Source organism: Pediculus humanus, genomic scaffold (assembly GCF_000006295.1).
Source record: "Pediculus humanus corporis 1103172108290 genomic scaffold, whole genome shotgun sequence".
NCBI lineage: Eukaryota > Metazoa > Arthropoda > Insecta > Psocodea > Pediculidae > Pediculus > Pediculus humanus.
Window position 1 is genome coordinate 1,491,777 of NW_002987859.1, and position 27,791 is coordinate 1,519,567.

The 27,791-nt window shown below is 32.6% G+C and overlaps 2 protein-coding genes across 2 annotated transcripts in view; both read right to left on the reverse strand.

Annotated features, from left to right (window-relative positions):
* Positions 1-1,222: 1,222 nt before the first annotated feature.
* Phum_PHUM540960 (uncharacterized protein) lies at positions 1,223-1,779 on the reverse strand (the record flags this gene model as incomplete). The annotated part of the gene is made up of 3 exons (XM_002431646.1): positions 1,223-1,230; positions 1,312-1,494; positions 1,767-1,779. 3 exons carry the CDS (start codon positions 1,777-1,779, stop codon positions 1,223-1,225), a joined length of 204 nt encoding a protein of 67 aa, XP_002431691.1.
* A 12,070-nt stretch (positions 1,780-13,849) lies between these two features.
* The window catches only part of Phum_PHUM540970 (Titin, putative), a gene marked incomplete at both ends in the record, with an annotated part of 35,358 nt that continues 21,416 nt past the window's right edge, over positions 13,850-27,791 (reverse strand). Inside the window, 19 exons of the mRNA XM_002431647.1 lie at positions 13,850-13,891; positions 13,953-14,128; positions 14,213-14,344; positions 14,453-14,552; positions 14,640-14,845; positions 14,972-15,271; positions 15,386-15,536; positions 15,621-15,775; positions 15,863-16,171; positions 16,851-17,717; positions 17,795-18,889; positions 18,995-19,251; positions 19,347-19,653; positions 19,740-20,541; positions 20,615-20,787; positions 20,868-21,125; positions 21,223-21,270; positions 21,354-24,185; positions 24,291-27,611. Of these exons, the coding sequence (XP_002431692.1) occupies positions 13,850-13,891; positions 13,953-14,128; positions 14,213-14,344; positions 14,453-14,552; positions 14,640-14,845; positions 14,972-15,271; positions 15,386-15,536; positions 15,621-15,775; positions 15,863-16,171; positions 16,851-17,717; positions 17,795-18,889; positions 18,995-19,251; positions 19,347-19,653; positions 19,740-20,541; positions 20,615-20,787; positions 20,868-21,125; positions 21,223-21,270; positions 21,354-24,185; positions 24,291-27,611 (11,531 nt within the window). The remainder of the gene's footprint in view (positions 13,892-13,952; positions 14,129-14,212; positions 14,345-14,452; positions 14,553-14,639; positions 14,846-14,971; positions 15,272-15,385; positions 15,537-15,620; positions 15,776-15,862; positions 16,172-16,850; positions 17,718-17,794; positions 18,890-18,994; positions 19,252-19,346; positions 19,654-19,739; positions 20,542-20,614; positions 20,788-20,867; positions 21,126-21,222; positions 21,271-21,353; positions 24,186-24,290; positions 27,612-27,791) is intronic.

Genomic DNA, 27,791 nt, shown 5'->3' on the forward strand with positions numbered 1-27,791 from the left:
CTTTTCTTTTGCTATTACCATCTTTTTATACCCCCCAAAAAAAGTTTTACGGGGAGGGTGTATCAATTATTGAATATTCAATCATCAAGAGAAAGCCAGGCGTGTGTGCGTGTGTGCGTGCGCGTGTGCGTGCGGTTTCGATTAGCATATCTGAGGTTCATCTTAGATTTCGTTAAATTTTTTTTTTTTTTTTTTTTTCTCTAAACAAGTTTGACCAACTTTTAACATTCTGATTCACAAACAATTTTAAAAATGTTAGAAAATAATAATGATTGCGACGATAGTTTTCGAGTTTTTTTTTTTTTTTACAAAGTAAATAAATTAGGCGAATAATTATATTATTATCAATTGATAAAAACAGGAAGAAAACAAAAAAAAAAAAAATCAATATGGCGAAATATTAATACGGGATAATAATAAATATACGGGAAAGAATTGGAAAAAAGAGAATAAGGAAAAAAGATTATTCTTAAATGGTAATACACGCTTATATTTAGCATATCTCTTTAAAGTTTTTTTTACGCACGCGAACGCACGTGGTGTTTGAATTTGTAAATAAGAATTTTCTCACACGGATTTCGTCGAGAATCGGGCCTTCCTTTGTTTTTTTTTTTTTTTTTTTTTTTTTTTTTTTTGTGAATTAGTTAAGGGCTTCAATCATTTTTAATTTTCTTCACGGTCGTGTCACCAGATTTAGTTTTGTCGAGTTGAAAACAAAAAAAAAGAAAAAAATTAACAAAGAGTAATAATAAAATGGACGATCGACCGAAGAAGTGTGTGAGAAAGGGAAAAATTTTAAAAATGCTCGTCATTGTTCTCGAATCATCATTATCATCATCGTCATGATTACAATTATTCATTTATTTACGGTCTACTAAATTAAAATGTAATTTTTTTTTTTTTTTTTTTCAAAATGCAAAGCCTCCGATTTTTTAATTAATATTTTTAATAGTAATATAAATAATTTTTAATAATAATAATGATAATAATAAGAATAATAGTGATGATGATGATAATTTATTTTACCCATCATTAGCGGTTGTTGTTGTTGTTTTTATTTAAACAAAATTTAATTTAAAAAAATTACAAATTCCCTTCGCGCTAATGTGAAAATGTTTAAAAAATAATTTATTTAAAAAAAAAAAAAAAAAAACTTTCACCATTTTTTTCTTTTTATTTTTCGTCTCGTACGTTTATAAAAAAAAAAGAAAAACGATTCGTCTTAGAAAGCTAATTAGAAATTATTTAAATTCGTTATTTTCAAAAAAGGAAAAAGGAAAAAAAAACGATAATAATGATGATAAAACTCACCGCAAAAAGGTATTCCTTCGGGTGACCAATCCCCGTTCACGCACGTTCTCCTAGACGGTCCCAATAATTCGAATCCTCTTTCGCACGTGTACGTGGCAACAGAACCAGGTCCCAATGATTCATCGGAAAAGAAAACTTCCGAATGTGCTGGAGAACCTGGAAACCTGCAGTTTTTACTTTTTCCTGTTGGCAGAAAAAAAAACAAAAAAAAAATTAATTAATAAAAAAAATGTTTTGAAGTTTTTTTACGATGAAAATATTGGAAATTCCAAAAAAATTACTCGTTTGTTTGTTTGTTTGTTTTCGCGAGAATTTTAAAACAAGTATATCAATAATAATAATAATAATGAATAAAATATGTTTTGGATCATTTAAATGTTTTACGTGTCAAGGATTTTCCTTTCCTTTCCTTTTTATTTCTTGTTCATCGCTACAAAGAACGAATTTTCAAGTACGAAAATTGATCATTTTTCCAAACAAAAAATCTCTTGATATAAAGATGATAAAATATTATTATTATTATTAGCATCATCATCATCATCGCGTGTTTATGCGTATAAGATCATCTTCGCCGTAAATAAAAAAAAAAAATTTATTATTATTGTATCGTCTGTTGCGAAACGAAAAAGAGAAAAAATTTAATTGATTATTAACTGGAAATATTTATTATTCCAGAGTTAGTTATTCCAGACTAATTTATGATAATATTATGTAATAAAATTATTAAATTAATTAATTAAAAAATTATGATAATTTTGATTTCGAGCAGAGTCGAAAAATGGTGAGAAAATGGTTGCCAGCCGAGTCTGGAATAAATGCCGCGGATGGGGTTTTTTTTTTCTTGTCTTTGCTGGAAAACTTTGAGAGAAAAAGATTTATTTAATTATATTTTGTTGTTTAATTAATTTGTTTCGATTATGGGGAGGGGGGAGGGGAAACGTTCGAATGAGTTTGTTTTTGTGTATATGAAAAGATCAACCAGGAAGATATTAAAATTTGTTTGTTGCAAATGATAATAAGTTGTTATTACGGACGACACCAAACGAGTTTTTTTTTTTTTTTTTTTTTTTACTGTTTTATATTTATAAAAAATATTTAATCGCAAGAATCATACGTATTATCATCATCATCATTATCGTCATCGTTTTTAAAATGGCGCCGAATCAATTTTAATTTGCAAAAAAAAAAAAAAAAACGACCGATTTCCAATTTTTTTTTATCTCTTTCCTTGAATTTTCTTTTTTTTTTTTTTTTATCGAAATGATCGATTTCCGGTTTCTATCGAAGCGTTATTATTATTATTATCGTATCGTTAAATAAATATACAAAAAAGAAATTCTAAATTATTTTACCGGAAGTTTAATAAAAAAAAAAAAAAAATAAGAAAAAAACAAAAATTATATTCGTCTTCGCTCTGTTACAAATGAGTTTCCGCTTATAATAATAATAATAATAATAATTGTTATTATTATTATCAGTATTAAGGTTTTAAATACCTGTAGGAGTTTTTAAACAATTTTTTCAGGTTTCTACCCGACCGTTTCGACGGTTAGGAATAAATTCTGGAATATCAATTACGATGAGATGACATTTATATAAAATTATTCGAAATGAAAAATGTGGGACGTTTCGCATGACGTCATTTCCTCATTCATTTATTATTATTATTATTATTATTATTATTATTGCAGTTTAAAATTTATATAAAAATCAATGCGTTAATTATAATTAATGATGAATAAATAAGGAAAATGAGGAAAAAATCGAAACCGAAAAAAAAAAAAAAAATTTTTTTTATAATATCGAAATCATTATGGGAAGTAAACCAAACGACCGACCGTCCGTGAAACATCATCATCATCATCATCATCATCGTGATGATTACTTTCAATCGAATAATAATATAATCGATTTTTATATATTGATTTATCAATCTGTTTAAATTTTTCCCTATTTATATATTTAAAAAAAAAAATACGTTAAAAGTTTTTTTAATCGTTTGTTTGTTTGTTTGTTTTCATATCATTTCGATAGTTTTCCACTCGAATTAACTTTTTTTTTTACCGTAATTAATTACGGTATCAAATTTATTTATTTTTTTCATAACTACGGTAAAAACATAAATAATTACTCTTTAAAAAAAAAAAAAAAAATGTCGAAAACCGTTATATTATTTTTTTTAAATAAAAATTTGCCATCCATTATATCTCTTTCAAAATCCAAATATTTACTCTCGAACAAATGATGCGCGAATTATTATCATTATCATTATTATTATTATTATTATTTCTTAATGGAATTCTTATTCCACGACATTTAAAAAAATTTATTTATTTGGTTAGTAAATGTATTCGCATAGTTAAAGCATATTTTTTTTTAAAACGACCGTTACGTGTGCCAACTTTATTTATACGTGGATAAATTATTCGCTCGAAGGTAAAAATTATAAAGTTCAGTCCACCGTACCTATGTATGTATGTATACAGGTTTTGGTAGGTCGTAGTCGTATACATAATTAAATATTTGTGCGCATTCAAACGTGTATTTATTTTATATACGCATTTGTGTGCGTGCGTGAGTGCGTGAGTGTGACATTATTAATTTTTTTTTTAAATAATAGTTGATGTTGTTCGATGCACCGTTAATTAATAGGAAATTTTTGGAGTTATCGGTTTATGAAATTAAGACCTCATGCGAGGAATTTAAAAAATTAATGAGAGGCCTTTTTTAAGGGGTTTGGCATAGGCATAGGCATAGGCATAGGCATAGGTGATGATGGCGGCGGCGCCCGTAATTTTTTTTTTTTTGTAATAATACTACGCGAAGATGATGAAATAGGAATCGAAATATTAATTTTTTTTTTTTTAATGGCGGTTGTTGGCGCGAAACCGCGCCTTTAAATACCTGAAATTTTTTCCCTGATTCGAAAAATTGCATAACGTAAACGTTTCGATGATAAATAAATAAAAAAAATTATTAATTAATTAATTAATTAAAATTCGAATTAATTAACGAATTCAAAACGCCGCGAAATGTCACGAAAAAAAAATTTTTTTTTTGAAAGTAAAAAAAGAAAAGGGAATTTTTTTTCCCATTGATGGGGGGAAGGGGGAAACTACTTTCGAATGTTTTCGAAATCGTTTGCAAACCGGCTTCGTCGACGTTGTCATCTATGAAATGTTTCCACCATCCCTAAGGCACCTGTTTAAAAGGGTCCCCCATTCCATTACCATCCATACCACTTCATTGACATTTTCCCACCAAGGACGAAAGTTTATAAAACGATGTCAAACAAATTTATGCGAAAAATAATAATAATAATAAAATTCTACTCCCACTTTTTAACTCCACCTTTTTTTTTCCTGCCTCTTCTTCGTATTTTTAATAAATAGGTTATTTAAATTATTATGACAAATGATAATAAATAATATTGACCTTGATTATGATATTTGATGATAACAAAGGAGAATTCCCCCTCCCCCCACTTTTTCGTTTAACCTTTTAAGCTTTTCCGGTTGTTTTGTATTTATTTAATATATCGATGTATATGGTCATCGCCATTTTGTTTTGGTTTTCCATTTCGTACCTGAACTGAATATTTTTATACCATATAAGATTAACGCCAAAAGTGAATGGAAAGTAATAATAATAATAATAATAATAATATATAAAAACGTGAACTCGATAATAAACCGTGTAAACTTTTCATTTCCTTTCTCTTTCCTTCCTTCCTTCCCCGCTTTTGTTTTGTTTTTTCTTTAAGGAAAATAAACGTAAAATGAAGTAAATTTTATTTCGAAAACAAAATCGACACGATTTAAAGTGGGCACACGCATTCACGCACTCACGCAATATGACAAAATCTTTTTTAAAAAAATTTTTTTTGATTCATCATCGTAATTAATTACTAAAATTTTTGTATTTTTTCCTCTCGAAGTTTTTTTTTAATCTTTTCGATCGAAATATTATTATTATTATTATCATTATTATTATTATTATTTACTTTCGAGTTTTTTTTTTTTTTGGATTTTTTAGAATTTTCGATTACGTAAACAGAATTTTCGATTTGTTTAGATTTTTGTAATAATAATTTTTGTCGTTTTTTCTCTCCCGTTTTATGCTCTCCCGTTCCTCTCCTTCTCTCCCCTCGTCCCCCCATCGAAAACAATTTATCACAATAGCAGACGACTTTTACGTTGTTCTTGTTTATTCCTTCACGAATAAAAACAAAAAAAGTGCGAAAATATTTCGTACCGCAAAATAACGTTATTTAAAAATAGATGTCAATAGGACACCGTTGAAATCATCGCATTGTTTTAATAATCAATGTGCAAAAAAAGAAAGGAAAATGGCGAACACGCACACGCACACACGCAAACAATCGATCGATCGATCTATCGATAAAATAAATGATTTTTTTTTTTTTTTCGCAAATCCATCCATCATCGCCTTTCGTGAGATTTTATAGGGAAAAGAAAATTTTTTTTTTTTTTGTTTCCGGTAGATAATTATTAATTAAATAAAAAAGCGCGCGCGTGCGGTGTTGCGTAATTTCACTCATTATTCATTGGTCATAACTATAATAATAGTAATAATAATAACGTAGTGGAAGGAGATTAAAAAAGAAAAAAAAATTTAGGTTAAATTAAATTTATTATAAAAGCTTACGCAGAAACAGAAGAAAATTTTTTGTCATAATAAATCAATCAGATGCCTTAAGGTATTAATTGGCAGTTTTGGTTTTGTGCCACCTTTTTCCTTCCCTCCCTCCTCCTTCCCTTTACCCTTACCCCCATTTTAAAGTGTGATTTCTTACCAACCGGTACATTTTACCGGTAAGAAAAAAAACGGTACATTTTACATCCCTCGGGGAGAAAATGTGGGGGGAAAAAAAATCCGTTAGATTTTTCGAAATTGACGCAACCGTTTTTTTTGCTAATAGAAAAAAAAAAAATTTAAAAAACGTTAATTATGTTGGTTAACCTGATTTTTTTTTTTTTTTTTGCAAATAAGTAAAATGACAACTTTTGTTTTTTTTTCGTTAAGAAAAAACTTGTTTTTTTTTTTTTTTTTTTTTTGTTTGTTTCCTTTTTTGAACGAGAGCATGCAATTATAATGACGGGTAATTTAAAGAGAGAGAGAGAGAGAGAGATGGAGAGAGAGAATGGAAAAAAGAGCTTTCCTCTTTAATAAAATTTCTCAATCGTTTTTTTAAATTCCAATTTTTTTTTTAAATGTTGGGATTGTTAACGTTTCGAAATCCCAAATTTTTGTTTTTATTATTATTCGTTTTGGGGTTTTTCCCCCGATGAAAGACGATGACGTCCCTTTTTATTTACTTTGGGCGCATTTTTTTAAAACGTGTCAATAGAAATAATTGTAAATTTTCGTTTCGGTATATAATTTTTTTTTTTTTTTTTTTTTTTTTACTTAAATTATTATTATTTAAAATCGTAAAAAAAAAAAATTTAAATTCGGTAATGATAAGTTTGAGTGCGATGTACGATTATCGTGTACTGAAAAAAAAAAATTTCTTCTGCCACGAAATGGAAGAAGGAAGGAGAGCCCGGAAAAAAAAAGGCGATTGGTTCGCGTGTAAATGACCGGTTTTTCACAGTTTTAATTTTTTTTTGGTGGAAATATTTTTCGAAAACGGTTTCGAATGTTGATGACGTTTCCTCCCCCCTTCACCTTCTGCTAAATCGGACTTGATAATAATAATAATAATGAAATTATTTTATAAGGATCCGATTAGGCATCAAACCAAAAATTTCGTTCTACATTTAAATTATGAATCAATCACAGTCAATGGTTGGCAATCGCATTTGTGGAACATAAAAAAAAAATTTTTCTTTTCTTTTCTTTTTTTTTTTTTTTTTGGCTGGAATCATCGCCAACAACAATCGAAAAAAAAATTATTTTAAATAAATTTAATTTATGCCCTATAAAACTATAAAAAAAATAATAATAATAAAAACGTTACCAATTTTAGTAGAAAAAAAAAAAAAAAAAATTGTTGGAGCGAATAAATCGTAGCAAATGACCCCAAAAGAAAAAAAAAAAACGAAAAAAAAACATTGACAAAATTCTTTCAACTTAAAATCAATTAATATGAAATGAATGCGCGTTTCAATAACGGCAAACTTTCTCTCTTCGAAACGGCAAACGGCAAACAACAAACGGCAAATTTGAATTTAAAAAAAAATTTTTTTTTGATAGCAAAAGCGTTTCGGTTTTTTTTTTTTTTATGTCAGTCGTCGACTGATGACGACGACGACGAGATTTAATTCTGGAATATTCCAAAGAGGATTCAGAGCGTAACTTTATACAATCATAATTTAGAATGAATGTGTACAAACGAGTTATAATAACAAGTTAATAATAATAATAATAATGATAATAATAATACTAAACTTAATTTGGGACAAATTTTCTTCTCTTTTTTTCTTTTTTTTTTTTTTTTTTTTGGATAATTTTTTTAAAAATTTTTTTCTAAAAATTTTCTGTACCCTAACGAAAAAATCCGATGATGATGATGATGATGATGACGTTACGATTGACGACAACTATGACGATGATAATGATGATGATGACGGTTTCCGCTTTATTCAAAAAATCATCAAACGCTCTAATTATTAATATAAAATATTCTGACACAAAATTATCAGATTCGATCAATCAATCATTATTATTATTATTATTATTGTTTCTTATTATTTATTTATCATCTGTTGAAAACGTAGAAAAACCGACGACGCGTGATTGTATTAAATATCAAACAAACAAACAAACAAACAATAAAAGTCGAAGGTGACAAAATGACCGGAGTAGTAGTAGTAGTGAAAAATGACAAAACAGCTTCTTATTCTTATTTTTTTTCTTCTCTTGAGTTTTTTGTTGTTGTTGGAGGTTAAAGGTCAAGTTTCATTTTCGTGGTAAAAATTTTTCCTACAAATGGGCTTGTACATGTACTTAATCATTTATTGTATTGTATTATTTTTTGCGTAGGAGGTGAGGGCAAAGGTTAAAATGAAAATCTCTCTTTATTTTTTTTTTTTTTTTTGTACCCGGTAAAATACGTCATGATTTGAGCACGTGAGAAAATCGAATACCCGTCAATCATTTTTTTTTTTAAACGTTTCGAGAATTTCCAAAACAAAAAAAAATCTATTAAGATGATTTCAGTTTCCAAAAGAAATTTTTTTTGGAGAAAATAAATGATTTGAAACACGTTATCATCATCATCATCATCATCGTTTCACTTGTCGTCGAAATCGTCGTTAACGAGTGAAATTTTTTTTTGTTGATTTCAATTCCATAACCGGACACATAGCATTTTATTATTATTATTATTCTGGAATAAATATTTACGGGATTTTCTCCAGGCTTTCCAAGTTTTTTCGTTATCGATGTTATTTATTGTTAACATGGAAAGCCATTAAAAAAAATTTTTTTGTGTCGGATTTGTCTGATCGTTCGACCGTAAACGTATAATTCACCTGCAACTTTTGCCGGAAGTTACGACTTCCTTACTTCCTTCCTTCCCCCCTTAATCCCTAACGTAATGTTTTTATATTTAATTATTATTATTATTATTATCATTCGTCGATTTTGTCGAAATCGAGTGAGTTGTTTGTTTTGTATTTGGTGTTTGTTCCACGTGCGATTCTTTCAATCACCAAAAAACAAATTTTTTTTTTTTTTTTTAAGGGTAAATGAGTTTAGTGGCCTCGACATTAAATTATTCTCGTTTTAAATAATTATATGTTCCAGTCGGTGTTTTATGTTGTTTTTTCCAGAAAAAAAAACCGGAAACGTAGTAAAATAATTTAATAAATTATTAAAAAAAAAAAAAAAAAAATCCAGCCATGATTTTCGCGGTAGAATCAAAAACAAAAAAATGTACGGCAGATTTTTTATTTTACTTTTTTTTTTTGGGGGATGAAAAAATTAAATTTTTACTACCCCAACCTCCCTTTCAACGTGGTTTTTCCACCCTCTTCCCTTTTCTCCCCTCCTTCACTTTTTAATTTTTTTGTTTTCCTCTTTTCCTTAACAAACGAGAGAGAGAGAGAGAAAATTTTTTTAGCTGCCTGGAAGATTACAAACGGGTTATAATGATTTTCCAATAATTTTCCAATTTTTTTTTTTTTTTTTTTAATTAACGTACCAGAAGAAATTATTATTATTATTATTATTATTATTTTTTAATCAACAAACGTTTGTTGTTAGATTTTTTTTTTTAAAATAAACAAACAATTTTAAAAAAGTCACGAAATATCTTTACGAAAACGAAAAGTATGAATGACCGCCATTTTTTGTTTTTTTTAAAATTAAAACCAAAATTTTAATTGTCAAAAAAAATTGGGGGGGGGGTGGTGGCAAAAATCGATATTATTATTATTATTATTATTGAGGTAGTAGCGGCGAGGAAAAAGTTATTAAGGACTCTATGAAAAAGTAATTAGTAATGTACTAATAATTTATTAACCACTTACCACTGCATATAGTTATCCAGGTAAAAATAATTAAGCATAACAGGTACGATTTTGACATAGTCCTGGTATTATTATTATTATTATTTAAAAAACAAAACATTTTTTTTTTCTCCAAAAACTTTTAATTAAATAAACAACGACAAACGATTAAAAAAGAGAAAATAGAAAATAGAAAAGAAAAAAGAAAAATTTTTTATCGTGTCGCGTTGATAAATAATATTAACTTAACGAAATAACCGCCATTTGTCAAAAAAAAATTATTATTATTATTATTTCGCACCTTTTAACTTTCACGAGTCAAAAGCAACTGTTTTGAAAAAAAAGAAGAACATGAGCATCAACAAACACAACCGCAACCACAACAACAACAATAATCAAGGTACATACGGTAAAAATGAGAACGAGTATAAAAACGATGGGGAGAGAGAGAGAGAGAGAAAGAAGTGGGGGGAAGGAGGGAGGGGAGAGAGATGAACTCAAAGTCAGTCACATTATTAGAAGACAACAACAACTCGGCCTTTCACCGTTTGTTTTCATTCAACTCTCTCTCTTTCAACAAACACACACACACACACTCGGGCGAGCGCGCGCGTTTGTCGGAATTCCGGAATGTGTCAGGTGTTGTACTAGGTATTATTATTATTATTATTATTATTATTATTATTATTATTATTATTCATCGGGCGAATAAAATAATATACCTGTTCTAATTTTTCTTTTACTCTACTACGTCACGAGTTTTTTTTTTAAATAAAAAGTAACGAAAGGAAAAACGAAAGAAAATTAATCTCTCGTCATTGAAAAAGAAAACGCGCGTTTTTTTTTTTTTTTTTAGAAAACAAACGAACGAAGGAACGTTGACCCAGGATCTGCGTAACGGGAGGGAGGGGAGGTGGGGAGGGTGGGGGAGGACGCGAAAAAAATTCCGGTTGTGATTATATTCGGACGAGTTTTTAATATTGGTTTTTCTTTTTTCTCCCCCCATAAATTAAATTTTCATTGATTTATTATTATTATTATTATTATTATTTGGAATTACGCGCGTTTTTTTTAAAAACTAAAAATGATGGAAAATACGCGAAATAATTTAAGGTACGCAACGTTTGTAGAAAAGAGGCAGCAGCAACAACAACCGTATGTTTGTGTATATGCGTAGTATAATCGATGTTGTTGTTGTCGAATTTTTACGATCGTGATTCTGTCGCACATGAAATCATTAAAAAAATATTTTTTGGGTTTTGTAAAGTGTCGACAAAGTGTCGACGACTCGTAAATTATTTCATTTAAAATTTTTTTTTTTAACTTTCCTCTTTGGTCGTTATTACAAGTTGTTTCGTCACTCGTTGACTTTTTTCTCTCTTTTTTTATTAGTTCGGTATTAGAAATTTTATTATTTAATTACGTAGACCATGTTTTTATTTCACTTTCGACGTAAACCATAATGATGATGATGATGATGATGATAATGATGATGATGATGATGATGATGATGATGATGATGATGGTGGTGGTGGTAGAGAATTATTTGAAAAAAAAATGTTTTTTAAAAGAACCTTTTCCATTTTTTTTTTTTTTTTTTTTTTGAAAAGGTCACGTTTAGATTTTTTTTTTTTTGGGGGGGGAGGAGAGAAACCTTTTCGACATTATCGGATTTTAATAATCAGAATATTATGGAACCCTCGATAACAAAAAAAAAAAAATTCCGAGACCCCCCTTCCATTATGTTTTTAATAACCTTCGAATTCCAAGATAAAAAAACTTTTTTTTTTTTTTTGAAATTCTCAGACGGATCGTTTGGAAAAATTATTTTTATTATCCTTTTTTTTTTTTTTTTTATAACCATCGTGGAATTAGAAAATTTCATTTCACGTGATTTTTAATAAATTCGTTATACGTAACCGTGATTTTCAGAAATTTAACAAAAATAAAAGCAAAAACTTTGTTTATAAATAATTCGTTTGTTGTTGTTGTCAATTTTTTTTTCGTTTTTTAATTTAGTTGGTGACACGTTTTTTCGAAATAATAAAAGACGAAAGAAAAAAGGATGTGAATTTCGTAACGGCGAAATTTATACGTTTCCGTTACGAAGAAAAAGAAAAAGATTCGGTTGAGATTCTTTTGTAATAAATAAATAAGAAAAAAAAAGAAAAACGGAAATAGGAGAAACAGGAAGTAGTTTGTTCGTTTTTGTTTAAATATTTTTTTTTTTTTTGTCGAGTGAGGACGAATATATATTTACGTAAACAAACAAACAAACATAAAAAATTTTCTTGTTTTCTTTTTATTTATTGACCCCAAAAACAAAAAAAAAAATTCGCGGTCGCCATTTTTTTTTTTTTTTTTTGGAAGAAGCGGCATTGAATTGCGGTTTCGTTTTGTTTGTTTGTTTTTGGTTTGTTGTTTGTTTTCCTTTTTAATCGGAATTTTTTTTGTTTTTTAAACATTTTCGAGTTAGTAGAATATACATTTTATTCACTCGCATAATTAATCAACGTCCAAAAGGAAGAAAAGTCATGACTTATCATTTCACGAGTACCAACGTGAATTTTTTCATTTGAGTCACAGGCCCCCCCAATTAAAGGGAAAAGATGATCATTAATTTAAATAAACGTTGGTTTGCGAAATGTATACGTTACGCGAGGGGATTAAATGGGAGGAAGGGAGGGAGGGAGGGGAAAAGTGAAAATTATTATTATTATTTTTCAAAAGAAAAGAAATCGAACAAACAAAAAAGAAAATTATTAAGGTGAAATTTATTTAATGCGTCATGAGATGTTTGTTGTTTGTTGTTGATGTTGTTTAAGAAGACCCGATTAAGATGACGTCATTATAAAATAAATTGTTTGGCGGGTAAACGCACACGCACACGCACACACACACTCACGCCCATCCTCCGGAGAAAAATCTGGGTTGCCCAGATTACGGTATCCGCCTTTGTTGAATATAATTTTCGTCTGCTTTTTCTTTTTTTCGTAACAATATAAATTAACAAAAGGCAGGTCGCGCGAATATTTCTCTGATTTTCACCTCGATAATATATATATATATATATAATTTTTATTTTAAGGTTATCCGAATAATCATTATTATCATTATTATTATTATTATTATTGTTTATTGTTTTCGATCCGACAATAATGAAAATGTTGTCGTTGACATTATTATTAAGTTAATTATTTTTAATTATTATTTTTTTTTTTTTTGAATAATAATCGAGAGATTGATAATTAACGAAAAGATTGTACGATCTCAAAAATACTATCTCTTATTGAATTAATAAATTATTATTATTATTATTATTTCGTAAATGAAATCAACGTGTCAATAGAAAGACGAAAAAGAAAAATTCAAATTCGAACAACAACAAAAAACTTTTAAATTTTTAATTTTTTTTAATTAACGTTTGGCGGATTGCATAATTTGAAAAATTCGGGCGTTCAAAAAAATTTTCTATAGGTTTCGCACGTGTAAATATTTATTTCCCGTAATTATTATTATTATTGTTATTATTATTGCTTTTTTGTATTTTCAATCCATCATTATTATTATTATTATTATTATCATTACAATAAAATAATCAAAATGAACGAACGAATGAATAAAAAAAAAAAAAAAGAGGGAATAAATAAAAAATAATCGTTTGAATCATAAATACATATAAATATATATATTTATTATTATTATTATTATTATTAAAAATATATATAAGGCAAAAAAAAAAAAAAAAACATTTCGTTTCATAATATCACAGAAAAACTTTTTTTTTTTTTTTTTTTTTTCAAAAATTTTTATTTGTATATATATGTAAAAAGGTAATTATAATAATAATGAGGAAAATAATATAAACGTTTAACATCAAATTGATGACGTTAACAAATAAGTTTTTTGAAAAATAATAATAATAATAATAATAATAATAATAATAATAATAATAATAATAATAATAATAATAATAATAATAATAAAGGAAAAAAGTTTATCTGCGATTAACAAAGGAAAGAAAAAAATTATTTAAAGCAAAACTTTAATGATAATGATGATTATGTTTTATTTTTATGACGTAAGCAAGCAGCACGGTTTTTCTAAAACATTCGAAAATGAAAATTGTTGTTGTTGTTGTTGTTTGTTTCACTTACGACGCACCTTCCATTTTACGTCGAAAGTGAATTTTTGTATTAGGAAAAGAAGGAAAAGGAAAGAAGGGTTGGAAAAAGGAAAATCATCAGGGAACTGATTTTCCAACGTTTTCTTTTCTTCTTCCTTTTCCATTTTCCTGTTAGCTTTTCTTTTGTGCCGGAATTTTCCTTTTTCGTTCTTGACTAATAATAATAATAATTATTTAAATAATTTTTTTGCGTAGTGCCATATCCGGAAAAAGTATTCGTCTTTTCTCAAGAGTGAACCTTTGGCGTAGGATTTTATGCTTGCATCCATTCCGGCTTCTTTCATCCAAGATGTCGTCGTTTCCGTGCTGAAACTTATCGACGGAGTATCTTTTTCGGTGAGTTCTGCTTTAATATCTTCTTCTTCGTAAACTGTAAGAGGGGTACCCCAAAACAAACGAAAAAAAAAAAAAAAAATACAAAATGGCGGAAAATGTTGTTTTAAAAATGTCGAAATGTATATTGAGTAGTGGTACGTACCTGAGGGTCTAAGCACCTGGAATGGTTCTTCGGATTCAAGAGGTTCGCTCAGGCCGATTTCATTTCGAGCGAAAATTCGAATTGAGTATTCGTGATTTTCCTGTGTAAAGAGAGAGAAAGAGAGATGAAAGGTTAAAAGGTCAAATTTGTTTATGGCGCGAATCGAGTGAGATTGTTTTGCCTGTACCTGTAAGTCTTTTATTGTTAATTTTTGTACATCCGCGTTGACTTTTCCCACTTGCATCCACATCGTTTTGAGTTTGTCTTTGATGGCGATTGTGTAGCCTTTAAGCGGTGATCCTCCATCCGAGACGGGTATGCCCCATTCGATTATTATGCTGTTGGGACCGATGCTTCGTATTTCTAAGGGTGCAGTCGGCGGCGATGGAACGGCTGAAAAAGAAATAAAAAAATTTCGTTTTGTAATTTTACCCCCACACAGTACACGGGTCGTCGTCGCGGGTAAAAGGTAAAAGGGTTGGTTGGTAGGTCGGTAGGTAGGTAGGTCGGTCAACTTACTGGCATGAGTTTTCAAGCAGACGAGATCCGTCGTTGCCGGCGGACTCATGCCGACGACATTTTCCGCGAAAACTCTAAAATAAAATTCGCTCTTTTCCCGTAGATTTTCCACTCTGTATTGTAAAACGGTTGAGTCTAGGGTGACGACTTTCGTCCAAGTCTCGTCGGAATTTTCTTTTCTTTCGAGTATGTATCCGGTGACGTCGGAACCGCCGTTGCTTTCCGGTGGCGACCATTGAAGTGTCACGCATCGACTCGTAACATCGATCGGTGAAAAATTTCTCGGAGGTGATGGAGCACCTTTAAAAAAATTATAAAATTTCGTTTGTTGAAATGAATGAATGAATGACTGAAAGAATTCAAGGGAGGGGGGGGAGAAGAAAACAGTAGTATTAATAATGATGATGAATTTACTTTTACTCTTTCCGGTTGTGATTGAATCACTCGGTGTGAAAGGATCGCTTACTCCAGCCGCGTTCACCGCTGTTATACGGAAATTCCATGAAGTATTTATCGTCAAATCTTTTATTTCCAAATGTGTTACGTCGCGTTCGGTCGTTCCAGTCTGAAACGAAAGAAATTACAAACGTGTTATTATTATTATTATTACTAAAACTCCATGATTTAAAAAGGGGAGACGGCTACCTACCTTTTGCCATTTCGTTTTGCCAACTTCTTTTCTTTCGACAACGTAACATTGTATAGGCGAACCACCATCGCTTTCGGACGGTTGCCAGTGTATTTTAAATGATGTTTTCAACATTCCCGATACCTCCAGAGGACCTCTCGGCGGTGACGGTCGTTCTGATAAAAACAAATCGTATTTATAAGGATTTGACAGTGATGCCAATCGCAAAAAAACAAAAAACCAAAAACCCTATATTAATTTACCTATCGTGCTAGGACTCTTTAGCGATACCATTTCACTTTCCAACGGCTCCGACATTCCAACTGGATTTTCCGCAAAAACTCTAAACATGTATTCGGCATTTTCTTGTAATTTTTGTACGCAATAAGTCATGACGTCACTTTCAACTTCCGCCACTTTCATCCATATTTTCTTTTTCGAATCGCATTTTTCGATCGAGTACCTGGATATGTCCAAACCGCCGTCGTCCAAAGGAGGTTTCCACGCGATGACGACAGAATCTTTTTGTACGTCTTTAATAACCAGGGGTCCTTCCGGTTTTTGAGGTTTATCTGGAAAACAAAGTAAAAATTAATTATTTAATTCGACGACGACGACGACGACGACGACGATGACGGTTTTTACAAAGTATCAATCGATGATGATAAACTTCTCGCGTGCGTGTACGATTCGTGTGTGTGCGTGCGTGCGCGTCTTTTGTGTATGTGACATAAAGTTATTGAGTAACGTAAATTTCGAAATTTTTTTTTACTCGGAATCATGCATTCGTAGTAAATTTGTTTGTCAATTACGTCATCGTTGTAAAACGTGATTGTGAAAGTGCAATGAGAACATTTACTTTAAAAAAAAATTTCGTGTGGGTGTGTTTGTGTGTACACGTGTGAGTGTGTGTGTGTGTGTTTGTGCGTACACGTGTGTCCGTGTGTGTGTATCGTTCATTAAAAAACTCTACAAAAACTTTCGAAAAAAGAAAAAATTTAGAAATGTTTGTTTGTTTGTTTTGTTCGAAATGAAAAAATCAATAAACCGATGAATGATTGATTGATTGGTATTTACCAATAATTTCTTCTAAGATTTTATCTAATTGTGTTTGTACTTGGGTGAAATTTTCCGATTCTCGAAAGTAAATAAAAAAAAATTAAAATTAATTGATGAAAAGTGTCACGGAGAAATAAAAATGTAAATAAATGAATGGAGAAAGAAAGAAAGAAAGAAAAGAAAATTTCTTACCGATGACTTTAAGGTTGATTTGAGCGGAACATTTTCCGGCTTCGTTTTTAGCCGTGACTTGATACGTTCCAGAATCTTCTCTTTGAAGGGAATATATGGCAATCGTCGTCGTTTTTTCGTCCGTGTAAATGCTGCAGTGTTTGTCACTTTGAATTTCCACATCGTTTTTATTCCATTCGATGTCGGGTTGAGGATAGCCTTTGTAATTGGTGACGACTTTCCATTGATTGTTGACTCGTAATTTTTGCGATACCAGAGAATCGTCAATTTCGATTTCCGGTCGTTCTTGTACTTTTACCGTGCACGTCGTTTCCGCTTCGCCGGCGTCATTTTTAGCACGAACCTTGTACACGCCGCTCGACGTTTCTTTGGCTTCGGGTATTTCGTATCTGGCGACGCAATTCTCGAAAGTTATCGATTTACTCTTGAACATTTTCTCGTCTTTGTACCAAGTGACTTCCGGTTTGGGTGTTCCTCTCACGACGCACGAGAGAATGATTTGTTCTTTGCGAGACACGATGACGCTTTTTAAACTGTCGACGATCGTCGGAGGTTCTTGAATTTCCGTCTTTTTCAATTTTAAGTAATCGGACGAATCGGACGGTTCACTTTTTCCAATGTCGTTGACGGCTACAATTCGGAACGTGTAGTCTTTATCTTTTTTCATCGTCGTCACTTTATGCGTGACATCCGTGATTTTGTACGTCTGATTAACATCTTGCCACGTCGCGTCGTTTTTCTCTTTCATTTGAACGATGTAATTGGTTATGGGAGAGTTTCCGTCGGTCGACGGTTCTTTCCAGTGAATGGTTATGTAATCTTCTCCAGATTCAATGAGTTTAGGTTGTCCCGGAGTACTTGGCTTCTCTGGAAAAATAATTTAAAGTGAGGTTTAATTTTTATTTCGATCACTAAAAGGAGACAAAAACGTTGACGGTACTCACTCATAAATATAACTTTAATTTCCGTTGAATCTTCTCCGATCGGATTCGTTAACTTGACGGTATAATTACCCTCGTCCTCTTCTTGTGTTTTGAATATTGTGAGACTCGCAGAATTTTCCGTCACGGTTTTAGACATTTTCTTAGATTTCTTTATGACTTTTCCGTTGACGGTCCACTCGTCCGTCGGTTGTGGTTTTCCAGTGAATTTAACTTCCAATGTGACGTCGTCATTTTCTTTCACCTTGTATTCTTTTTGTTCCGGCGTTATTTTCGGCGGCGTTCCGACCATTTCCGTTTTCAATTGCGACATACTTTGAACGTTGGCAGCGACGACAGAATAATCGGTTTCGTCGTCTTCGGTAGCGTCTTTCACGATGAGTTTACGAGTTTTTCCCGACGACGATATGACGTATTTATCCGACGGTTTGATTTCTTTTCCTTTTTTGTACCATTTGACGGGAACATCGTCCGGATTCAACTCCACTTCGAAAACGGCATCCGTGTTCACGGGTATGAGAGTAACGCTCGGAAGGCGTTTAATGAATTGAACGGCGGGTTCTTCGACGGTTAACCTAGCAGAAGATTTTTGCTTTCCGACTTGACAAGAATATATTCCGGCATCGGACGATTCCGAATTGTATATTTTCAATTTTTGCCTTTTGCCGTCGATGAACAATTGAACGTGTTCGGAAAATTGCAATTCTTTGTCGTCTTTGAACCATCTCACGAGTGCGTCACCTTTGGTCAATTCGATTTCAAAAGTTGCTTTTTCTCCCTTCGCTATCGTTTGATCATTCATTTTCGTTATGATTTCCGGTGGGAGTTCGACGACGGTGACTTCGGATGAACATTCTTGTTCGTCCAGCGAACAAGTGTACTCTCCCTCATCGTGAACGGACGTGTTTCGTATTAGTAATTTTCTCAGGTTTCCTTTCTTTTCTATGACGAATTTGTCGGGTAATTCTTCTATTTTTTCACCGTCTTTCTGCCACGAAACGTCAGCCGTGTCGGACGTGACTTCAACTTCCAAAATTGCCGTTTCACGTTCCGTTATTTCCAAATCTTGTAATTTACGTACGAATTCCGGTTTGCGAGCTGTCGGAAAAAGGAAGAAAATTTTTTTTTTTAATATTAATATTTCAGTTTCGAACGGATAGGGATAAGAACATTGTAATGGCGTGTGATGTGCGATAAACTCACGATGAATTTTAACGGTCGTTTCCGTTTTTTGATCTTTCACTTTGCATTCGTATTTTCCTTCGTCTACGACTTTTGTTCTTTTTATGTGCAACTTGTGAACTTTTCCAACTTGAATAACTTCCCGGTAGTCCATACCGCTGAGTTCTTTGTTGTTGTGATACCATTTCGTCGAAACCGTGTGAGAAGTTTCACATTCAAGCGTGAGAGAATTATGTTCGTCTTCTTCGTATGATTTATCCAACGTTTTAGTAAACGATCTAAAAGAAAAAAAAGACGACATTTTTTTTTTTTAAATGTGACGTCATTATTTAAAAAAAAGAAACGGTAAAAAGAAAAAAAAGAAAAAACTTACACTTTGGCAACGTCAACCGTAACTTTGGCACCGTGTGAAGCTTTACCGAGTGGATTCGTTGCGATGCATTTGTAATCTCCAGAATCGACTTCCGAGTCAGCTCCAGTGATTTCCAAAACGATATTTTTACCATCAAAAGTTTCTTTGACATTTTCCGATTTTTCCAACGGTTCATTGTTTCTCAGCCACGTGACTTTCGGAGTCGGTTTCCCCGAAACTTTTGCTTCGAGACGCAAAACCCCTTTTTCCGGAACTTTCTTTTCGTCGAATCGTTCCAAAAACATTGGCGGTTCCGGTTCATCGGCATCTAAAAATTTTAATAACGAAATTTAAGAACTATTTCATTTGGGGTGGAGAAAAAAAATGTTTTCGAATTTAAAAAATCCAACTAACCTTCAACTGTGATCAACGCCATTGTTGTAGCTTTACCAAGTTCGTTTTCCGCCGTTACCATGTATTTTCCAGTATCTTTAGTTTCAGATTTGGATAGGACAAGAGTGTAACAATCGTCGTCTTCTTTAGAAGGCTCCTTTTTAACCGGTTTACCATCTTTCGACCAAGTTATCTTAGGTTTGGGTTTGCCAATAATTTGCGTCGTTAATTTTATCGTGTCGCCCTCTTTGACGACGTCGCTTTTTAACGGTTCCAATATCGATGGCGGTTCTTTATCGTCTTTCTTTATAACTTTCAAAATGAATTCTTCTCTCGTTTCTCCTTCTCTGTTTCTCGCAACGATGGAATACAATCCCTCCTGATTCTTTTTGACTTTCGTTATTTTGATCGTGCTGGAGTATGTTTGCTTCGTCGAATCGTGGATAACTTTGACGTTGTCTTTTGTTAAAACTTCCCGTCTGTCGTGATACCACGTGACGTCGGGTTCGGGCACGGCTATTAATTCGCATTTCAACGTCACGTCAGAACCTTCGTCGACGCATTTCGTTTTAGGCTTTTTGGCAAACGTTGGTGGTATGCCTTCTAAAAGATCGGCAAGAGATGATTCTTTAGACATGCTTTTCCTAGAAATTCTCGACATATCGTCGGAACCGTGATCAGTCAGCGGTCCTTCGACCATAAGTTCGGTGGTGCAAGATGCAAATCCGGCGGCATTCTTAGCCACGCACGTGAAAGTACCCGTGTCTTCTGGGAATACTTCTCTTATGATAAGCGTCGCCACGTTATCATCGTCGTAATAAACCTGAAATGAACGAATTTTAATTATTTTTAAGGTTTTACAGAACTAATAAAGAAAAGAAAAAAATTTTAAATACCTGAAAATCGGGTGATGGTTTTATTATGGCCGTTTGTTTGAACCAAGTTATTTGAGGTCTCGGACTACCAACAACCTGACATTCGAATTGTACCGTTGTACCATCGGGAACACTTTGCGGTTGTAACTTTTTAATAAATTTCGGTGCTTTGGCTTTTTCATTATCTTTAGGTTCTGGAAACAAAACAAAAGGCAATTAATTATTTATTACCGTCGGCCATTTTTTTGTTTTTGCTTTCGTCACGGATGCTCACTTTCGAATATGGGTAATTTGTCAATTTTTTCGTTGATTTTCTTTTGCAAATAAATATCGTAGGTAACTTCGTCTCTGAGCAATGATGCCGGTACCCATCCTTTTTCTTCCGTCAAATGTTTTTTAACCAACCACCATTCCTCGTTCGAATGGTCAAGAACGGTCACTCTTTCACCTTCGACCAAATTCATGGCGTCTTCATTTTCGGCCGCGTAAACGCAAATGGAAAATACGACGTCGCCATCTTGCACTTCAAAGACTGTAAGAAAATAAATTTTTTAATGTTTTTATTACCGAAGAATTCGTTTTTTAATTTTTGGTTCGAGTGTTTAATGTTTGCGTGCGTCCATTTTTACCTTCTCTGATTATTTCATCTTCTCGTCGAATGCTGAGAGCTGCAGCTTCTGCAACAAGAATAATTATAAAAAAGGGGTTACCACGCATTTACGGAATCATATTACGTCACAATTGTAATGACGTCACATACCTTCGTGAAGAACGGAAGGTCTTCGAGGTTTTTTCAATACCAATTTCAACGATTCTTCTTTCGATTCGCTGTCGTCTTCGCGTTTAATTTTACGCAAATCGATTTTAACTTCTTCGTCAATGCTCGACACGCTGAATTTCCGGTTGTCTTTGAGTGTTAACTTGTACGTTTCCTCGACGTTGTCCGATCCTTCCGCGACGGGTTTCTTCTTGGGTTTTTTCTTTTTGCCCAAATCTATGACGACTTGTTTTTCATCTTCGTCTCTGATGCTGTATTTTCGTATTTCCGTTTTCTTTCGCAGAGGTAAATCGAATTTTTCAGATATTATTTCTTCGGAAAATGAAACTTGAGCGCTCGTGTCGTCTTCTTCGTCTATGATTTCTTCGACGACGGGTCCTTCTTCATCTGAAACCTCTTCGACAATTTTAACCGTGTTTTCAGCGGCTTCTTCTCCGAAAACTAATTTCTTGGGTTTTTTAAGTTTTATGCTGCTCGACATTGAAATTTCTTCTTCTTCGTAAGCGTCCAAAGAGATTTTAAATTCTTGTTCGACGTCTTCTTGATGAATGACTTTTTTGGGTTTGAATGTTACCTCTTCGGAAACTTCATCGATTTCTTGCATTTTCTTCTTTTTGACCGGTTTGAGTTTTTTAATTGTTACTTCTTCGTTTATGTCTTCTACGACGTATTTTTTAGATGGTCTTCTTTGAAGTGTAAATTCTTGAACTACATCTTCGGGTTGTTCTTCTTCTTCTTCCGGTTTATCTTCCTCAGGTTTTTTGATCGTGAGTTCTTCGGCAACGTCTTCCGTTGTAACCGTCGGTTTAATTTTTTTAGGCTTTTTAATTTTGACTTCTTCCGTGACGTCTTCCGGAGTTTCGACGGGTTTTGGTTTTTTAGGAAGTGTGAAACTGAGTTCTTCTTTTACATCCTCAACTTCTTCAACTTTTTCCTCTGGTTTCTTCTTTACAGGTTTAAGCGTGATGGATTCTTCGACGGGTTGCGATTCGGGTTCCGGTTTGGGCGTTTTCTTTTTCAACGTAATGCTCTCTGCGACTTCGGTTTCTTCAGGTACTTTCTTGGGTTTTTTCAAAGGTTTGAGCGTGACCTCTTCGGTAACTTCTTCAGCCGGTTTTTCTTCTGGTTTTTTAATTGGTTTTAATGTAACTTCCTCGGGTTCTTCCTCGGTCGGTTTTTTCTTTGGTTTTTTCAACGGTTTTATCGTGACATCTTCAGGTGCTTCTTCTTCGGCGGGCTTTTCTTCCTCCGGAACCGTCGCTTCTCCTTTTTCATCTTCCGTATCACGTTTTTTCGGTTTCTTTTTAAGTTTAACGGTTTTATCAACGTCATCATCGACATCTTTTGGTTTTTTAACATCTTTTTCTTTTTCTTCTTTAGGTTTCTTCTCTTCTGGTTTTTCTTCATCTTTCGTTTCTTTTTTGAAGGGTTTCAACGTGACTTTTTCAGGTTCCTCAGGTTCTTTCGGCTTTGGTTTAGGAGGTCTTAATGTTATTTCCGGTTCTTCCGGTTCTTCTGGTAATTTTCCTTTACCGAGAGGTATAACTCTTTCTTCTTCTTCTGGCGCTGGTTTCGGTTCTTTTTTCTTTGGCTTTTTGGGTTTCTCTTCGGGCTCCGGTTTTTCTTTGATTGGCTTTGGAATTTCATCCGGTTTTTCTAAATCTAGAGAATCGTCTGGAATCGGTTTGAATTCCAGATCTGGTTTTATTTCCAACGGTTCTTTCGGTTTTTTAACTTCCTTCGGTTTTTCTTCTTCTTCTTTCGGCTTTTTCGGTTTTTCTTCTTCTTTCTCTTCAACTTCGGGAGCCTTTTTGGGTGTTTTCCTAAGTTTGACCTCTTCAACTTCTTCCTTAACTTCCGGTACCTTACCTTTGCCTATTTTTAACGTGACCGATTGCGGTTCTTCTTCTTCTGGTTTTTTCTTTAATTTTTCCCAATGAACTTTTTCCGGTTCTTCTTCTGGTTTTTCCTTCGGTTCAGGTTTATCGAATTCCAAGTCGACCTTTTCCAAATCCGATTTGGTTTTCTTAATTCTTTTGACTTTTCTCTTTTTCTTTTCAATCACTTCTTCGGCTTCTTCGATGTTACGCGATAATACGCCGTTATCGGGTTCCGGACAATTTATGTCCGTGTATTTACACGTGTGAAGTTGCGGCGGATATTCAATTCTCACAATTCTACTTTTTAATAAGACTTTGGGAAGTTCGACTTCTTTTATTTCCGGTTTCGAAACAGGCGTCGCCTTTTTAAGTTTGATGGTTGCGAATTGAGGTTTCTCTTCAGTTTCTTCGACTTTTAATTTTTTAACTTCAACTTTTTTCATTTCGATTTTGGAAGGTTCCAATTTGACTTTCATGGCTTCGGGTATTTCCGGAGTTTTCTTTTCAGGTTTCGTCTTTTTAACTGACGGTTTTCTCTCGAACAAAGGCTCGTATTTTTCAAGGACGGGCCTTTCGTAATCATCGTCGAAATCAAAATCGAAAATGTCATCATCTTTCTTTTCTTCTGTGACTTTTTTCTTCTTGACGACTTTCTTGACGACTTTTTTAGTTTTTTCCTTCGGCTTATCGGATTTTTCATCGACTTTTTCTTCTCCGGGTTGTTCTTTTGGTTTTTCTTCTTTTTCTTCTTCCGCCGGTAATTCTTCTTCGTCGGAAGGCTGAATCGAATCCGGAACTTCTTTTTTCTCATCTTCTTTGTCTTCTTTCTTCGGTAATTTTTTAGGTTTTTTAACTTTTTTGACTTCGTCGGTTTCTTCAACGGAAGGAACTTCTTTATCCTCAACCGGTTTTATTTTTTCCTCATCTTTTTTAGCTATGAAAATAAAATTTTAATAAGCAAAAAATTTTTTTTTGTTGACGAAAATTAAATGAAAAAGCAAAAAAAAAAAAAAATAATAATTTAGCGTGAATTTCTTACTTGTTTGTTGTTGTGGTTGTTGTGTGATCAATGTTTTTTGTGTGTTTTCATCAAATGTTGTTTGTTGTGGTGTGATATGTGTTGTGTTATCGTGTGATGGTGTATTAATCAAATCGTCGATTTCTCCTGATTTTTCCAACGACGGTTTATCCCTTTTATCCGAATCTAATTTACCTCGTTTTTCTTTCGGTTTTTCTTCCTTATCGGTATAAATTTTAGGTTTAATTTTTTCGTCCTTTGTTAATTCGGATACTTCCGGTTTTTCTTGGTTATTCTCAAGTTTCTTTTCCGGCTTTTTATCAGGCATTCCCGATGAAATTTCTTTTTGCTCACCAGACGGTTTCATATCCTTATCATCCTTTCCTTTAACATCTTTCGGTTTATCACTGCCTTTTTCAGTTTTTTCTTTTAACGTTACGTCATCAACTTTATCGGTTGGTACAGGTACTGCGTCTTTCACGACATCTTCTTTTGGTTTTTCAGGTTTTATTTTCTTACTTTCCTCCGGTTTCATTTCGGTAACTTGAGGTATTTTTTCGTCTTCCCCTTGAGTTGGTTTCTTTTTAAGTAATTCAGGTTTATCATCTTTTTCTTTTGATTTTTCCGGTAGTTCATCAAGTTTTTCTTTTGGTTTTACGTCCAATGTAGGTTTATCCTCTTTGTCATTCATATCAACTTCATCCTGTGGTTTTTCAGGTTTTTCTTCCGGTTTGACATCTGCAACCTCGGGTACTTTTTCTTCTTCTTTTTTAGTTGGTTTCCTCTTAACGAATTTAGGTTTATCGTTTTTATCCTTTTCGTCCTTCGGTTTTTCCTCTGGTTTTTCTTCCGGTTTCAACTCCGCAACCTCAGGAATCTTTTCTTCTTCTTCTTTCTTGGTAGGTTTCTTCTCAACCACTTTAGGTTTTTCTTTTTTATCTTCTTCATCCTTTGGTTTCTCTGGAACTTTTTCAAGTTTTTCTTCTAGTTTTTCGCCCGGTTTCGACTCTGAAACCTCTGGGATCTTTTCTTCTTTTTTAGTTGGTTTCTTCTTAACTAATTTAGGTTTTTCCTTTTTATCATCTTCATCTTTTGGCTTTTCTAAAATTTCCTCAGGTTTTTCTTCCGGTTTACTTTCCGAATCCTCAGTTGTCTTTTCTTCTTGTTTAGTTGGTTTTTTCTTTACTACTTTTGGTTTTTCTGAAACCTCTTCAATTTTTTCCTGTGGTTTAAATTCCGAATCATCTGTTACTTTTTCATCTTTTCCACTCGTAATTTTCTTTTTTATAAGTTTCGGCTTATCCTGTATTTCATTTGGTATTTTTTCAGGTTTATCCGCTGGTTTAATTTCACTTGGTTTTTCATCCTCACTCGGTTTCTTTTCAGCCGATTCAACTTTATCCTGTTTATCATCCTCAAAATTTAATTTCTCTGGTTTTTCTTTTTCATCTTTTTCTTTCTCTGGTATTTCGTCAGGTTTTTCCTTTGGTTTAATTTCGGTTTCGTCGCCTACTTTTTCGTCTTCTTTCTTAGTTGGTTTCTTTTTAATTATTTTAGGTTTTTTCTGATTTTCCTTTTCATCTTTCGGTTTCTTTGAAATTTCTTCAAGTTTTTCTTCTTTTGGTTTACTGTCAGGTACATCCGTTATTTTTCCATCTTCTTCCTGAGTTGGTGTCTCCTTAATCAATTCCACCTTATCTTTTTTATCATCATCTTTTACTTTTTCTGGAATTTCTTCAAATTTCCCTTCCGGTTTGACATCTGGAGCCTCGGGTACTTTTTCTTCTTTTTTGGTAGGTTTCTTTTCAATCTCTTTAGGTTTGTCCTTTTTATCTTCTTCTTCCTTTGGTTTCTCAGGAACTTTTTCAAATTTTTCTTCCGGTCTTTCCTGTGGTTTGTCTTCCGGTTTCATCTCGGCAACCTCGGGAACTTTTTCTTCTTCTTCTTGTTTGGTTGGTTTCTTCTTGACTAATTTGGGTTTTTCTTTCTTTTCCTCTTTGTCCTTCGGTTTTTCAGGTTGTTCTTCTGGTTTACTTTCCGGAACGTCAGTTAGCTTCTCTTCTTCTTGTTTTATTGGTTTTTTCTTTATTAATTTAGGTTTATCTTGTTTATCATCTTCATCCTTTGGTTTTTCTGAAACCTCTTCAATTTTTTCTTGTAGTTTGATTTCCGTGTCATCTGTTATTTTTTCGTCTTTTTTAGTCGTTGGTTTCTTTTTAATTAATTTAGGTTTTTCTTTATCCACTTTTTCATCTTTTGGTTTCTCTAGAACTTTTTCAATTTTTTCTTCTGGTTTTTCACCCGGTTGAGTTTCGGTAACTTCAATTCCTTTTTCATCTGCTTGTTTAGTTGGTTTTTCTTTTAGTGTTTCGGGCGTATCCTGTTTATCATCGGCGTCCTTTGGTTTTTCTAGAATTTCTTGAAGTTTTTCTTCCGGTTTGTTCCGGCTGGTAATTTCTGGTATTTTTTCATCTTCATTTTGAGTTGGTTTCTTTTTACCCAATTTAGGTTTATCCTTTTTATCACCTTCATCTTTCGGTTTCTCTGATGTTTTTTCAAGTTTTTCCTCTGGTTTTTCTTCCGATTTCAACTCCTCAATCTCAGTAACCTTTTCTTCTTCTTCTTTTTTAGTTGGTTTCTTCTCGACTAATGTAGGTTTTTCTTTTTTATCCTGTTCGTCCTTCGATTTTTCAGGTTTTTCTTCTGGTTTTTCATCCGGTTTGTCGCCTGCAACTTCGGGTACTTTTTCTTCTTCTTTCTTGGTAGGTTTCTTCTTAATCTCTTTAGGTTTGCCCTTTTTATCCTCTTCGTCTTTCGGTTTTTCAGGTTTTTCTTCCGATTTGACATCTACAACCTCTGGTACTTTTTCTTCGTCCTTGGTAAATTTTTTCTCTGCTACTTCAGATTTGTCCTTTTTATCCTGTTCGTACTTTGGTTTTTCCTCCGGTTTGTCACCTGCAACTTCGGGTACTTTTTCTTCTTCTTCTTTCTTGGCAGGTTTCTTCTTAACCACTTTAGGTTTGTCTTTTTTATCATCTTCATCCTTTGGTTTTTCTTCCGGTTTCTTCAATATTTTTTCCGGTTTTTCTTTCAGCTCGTCTGGTTTTGATAATTTTTCCTTGTCTTCGATTTTATCGGTGGATTCCTTTGGTGTTATTTCCGAGACATCGACAGATAAGGAAACACTTTCTCCCATTTCGCTAATAATTTCCGTTTTCGATAAAGTATCATTCGACGATTTTAAAACATTTAATTCATTTTCAATTGTTTCTGTGCGTTGTTTGTGTGTTTGTGTTGTGTCTCGTGATAATTTTGTGTGTGTGTGTTTTGTTTTTTCAGTGTCTGTAATGTGTTAAAACAATTTTATGTGAAACAATTGTTAATTATGCTTTTTTTTTTTTTTTTTTTCTTAAATTCTAATTTAATTATCTTAAATTTAATGGTTCCCCCGTTAGGGATAATAATTATTTGCTTAAATATTTAGAATAAGTTAATAATTTTTTTTTTTAAACAACAAACTTA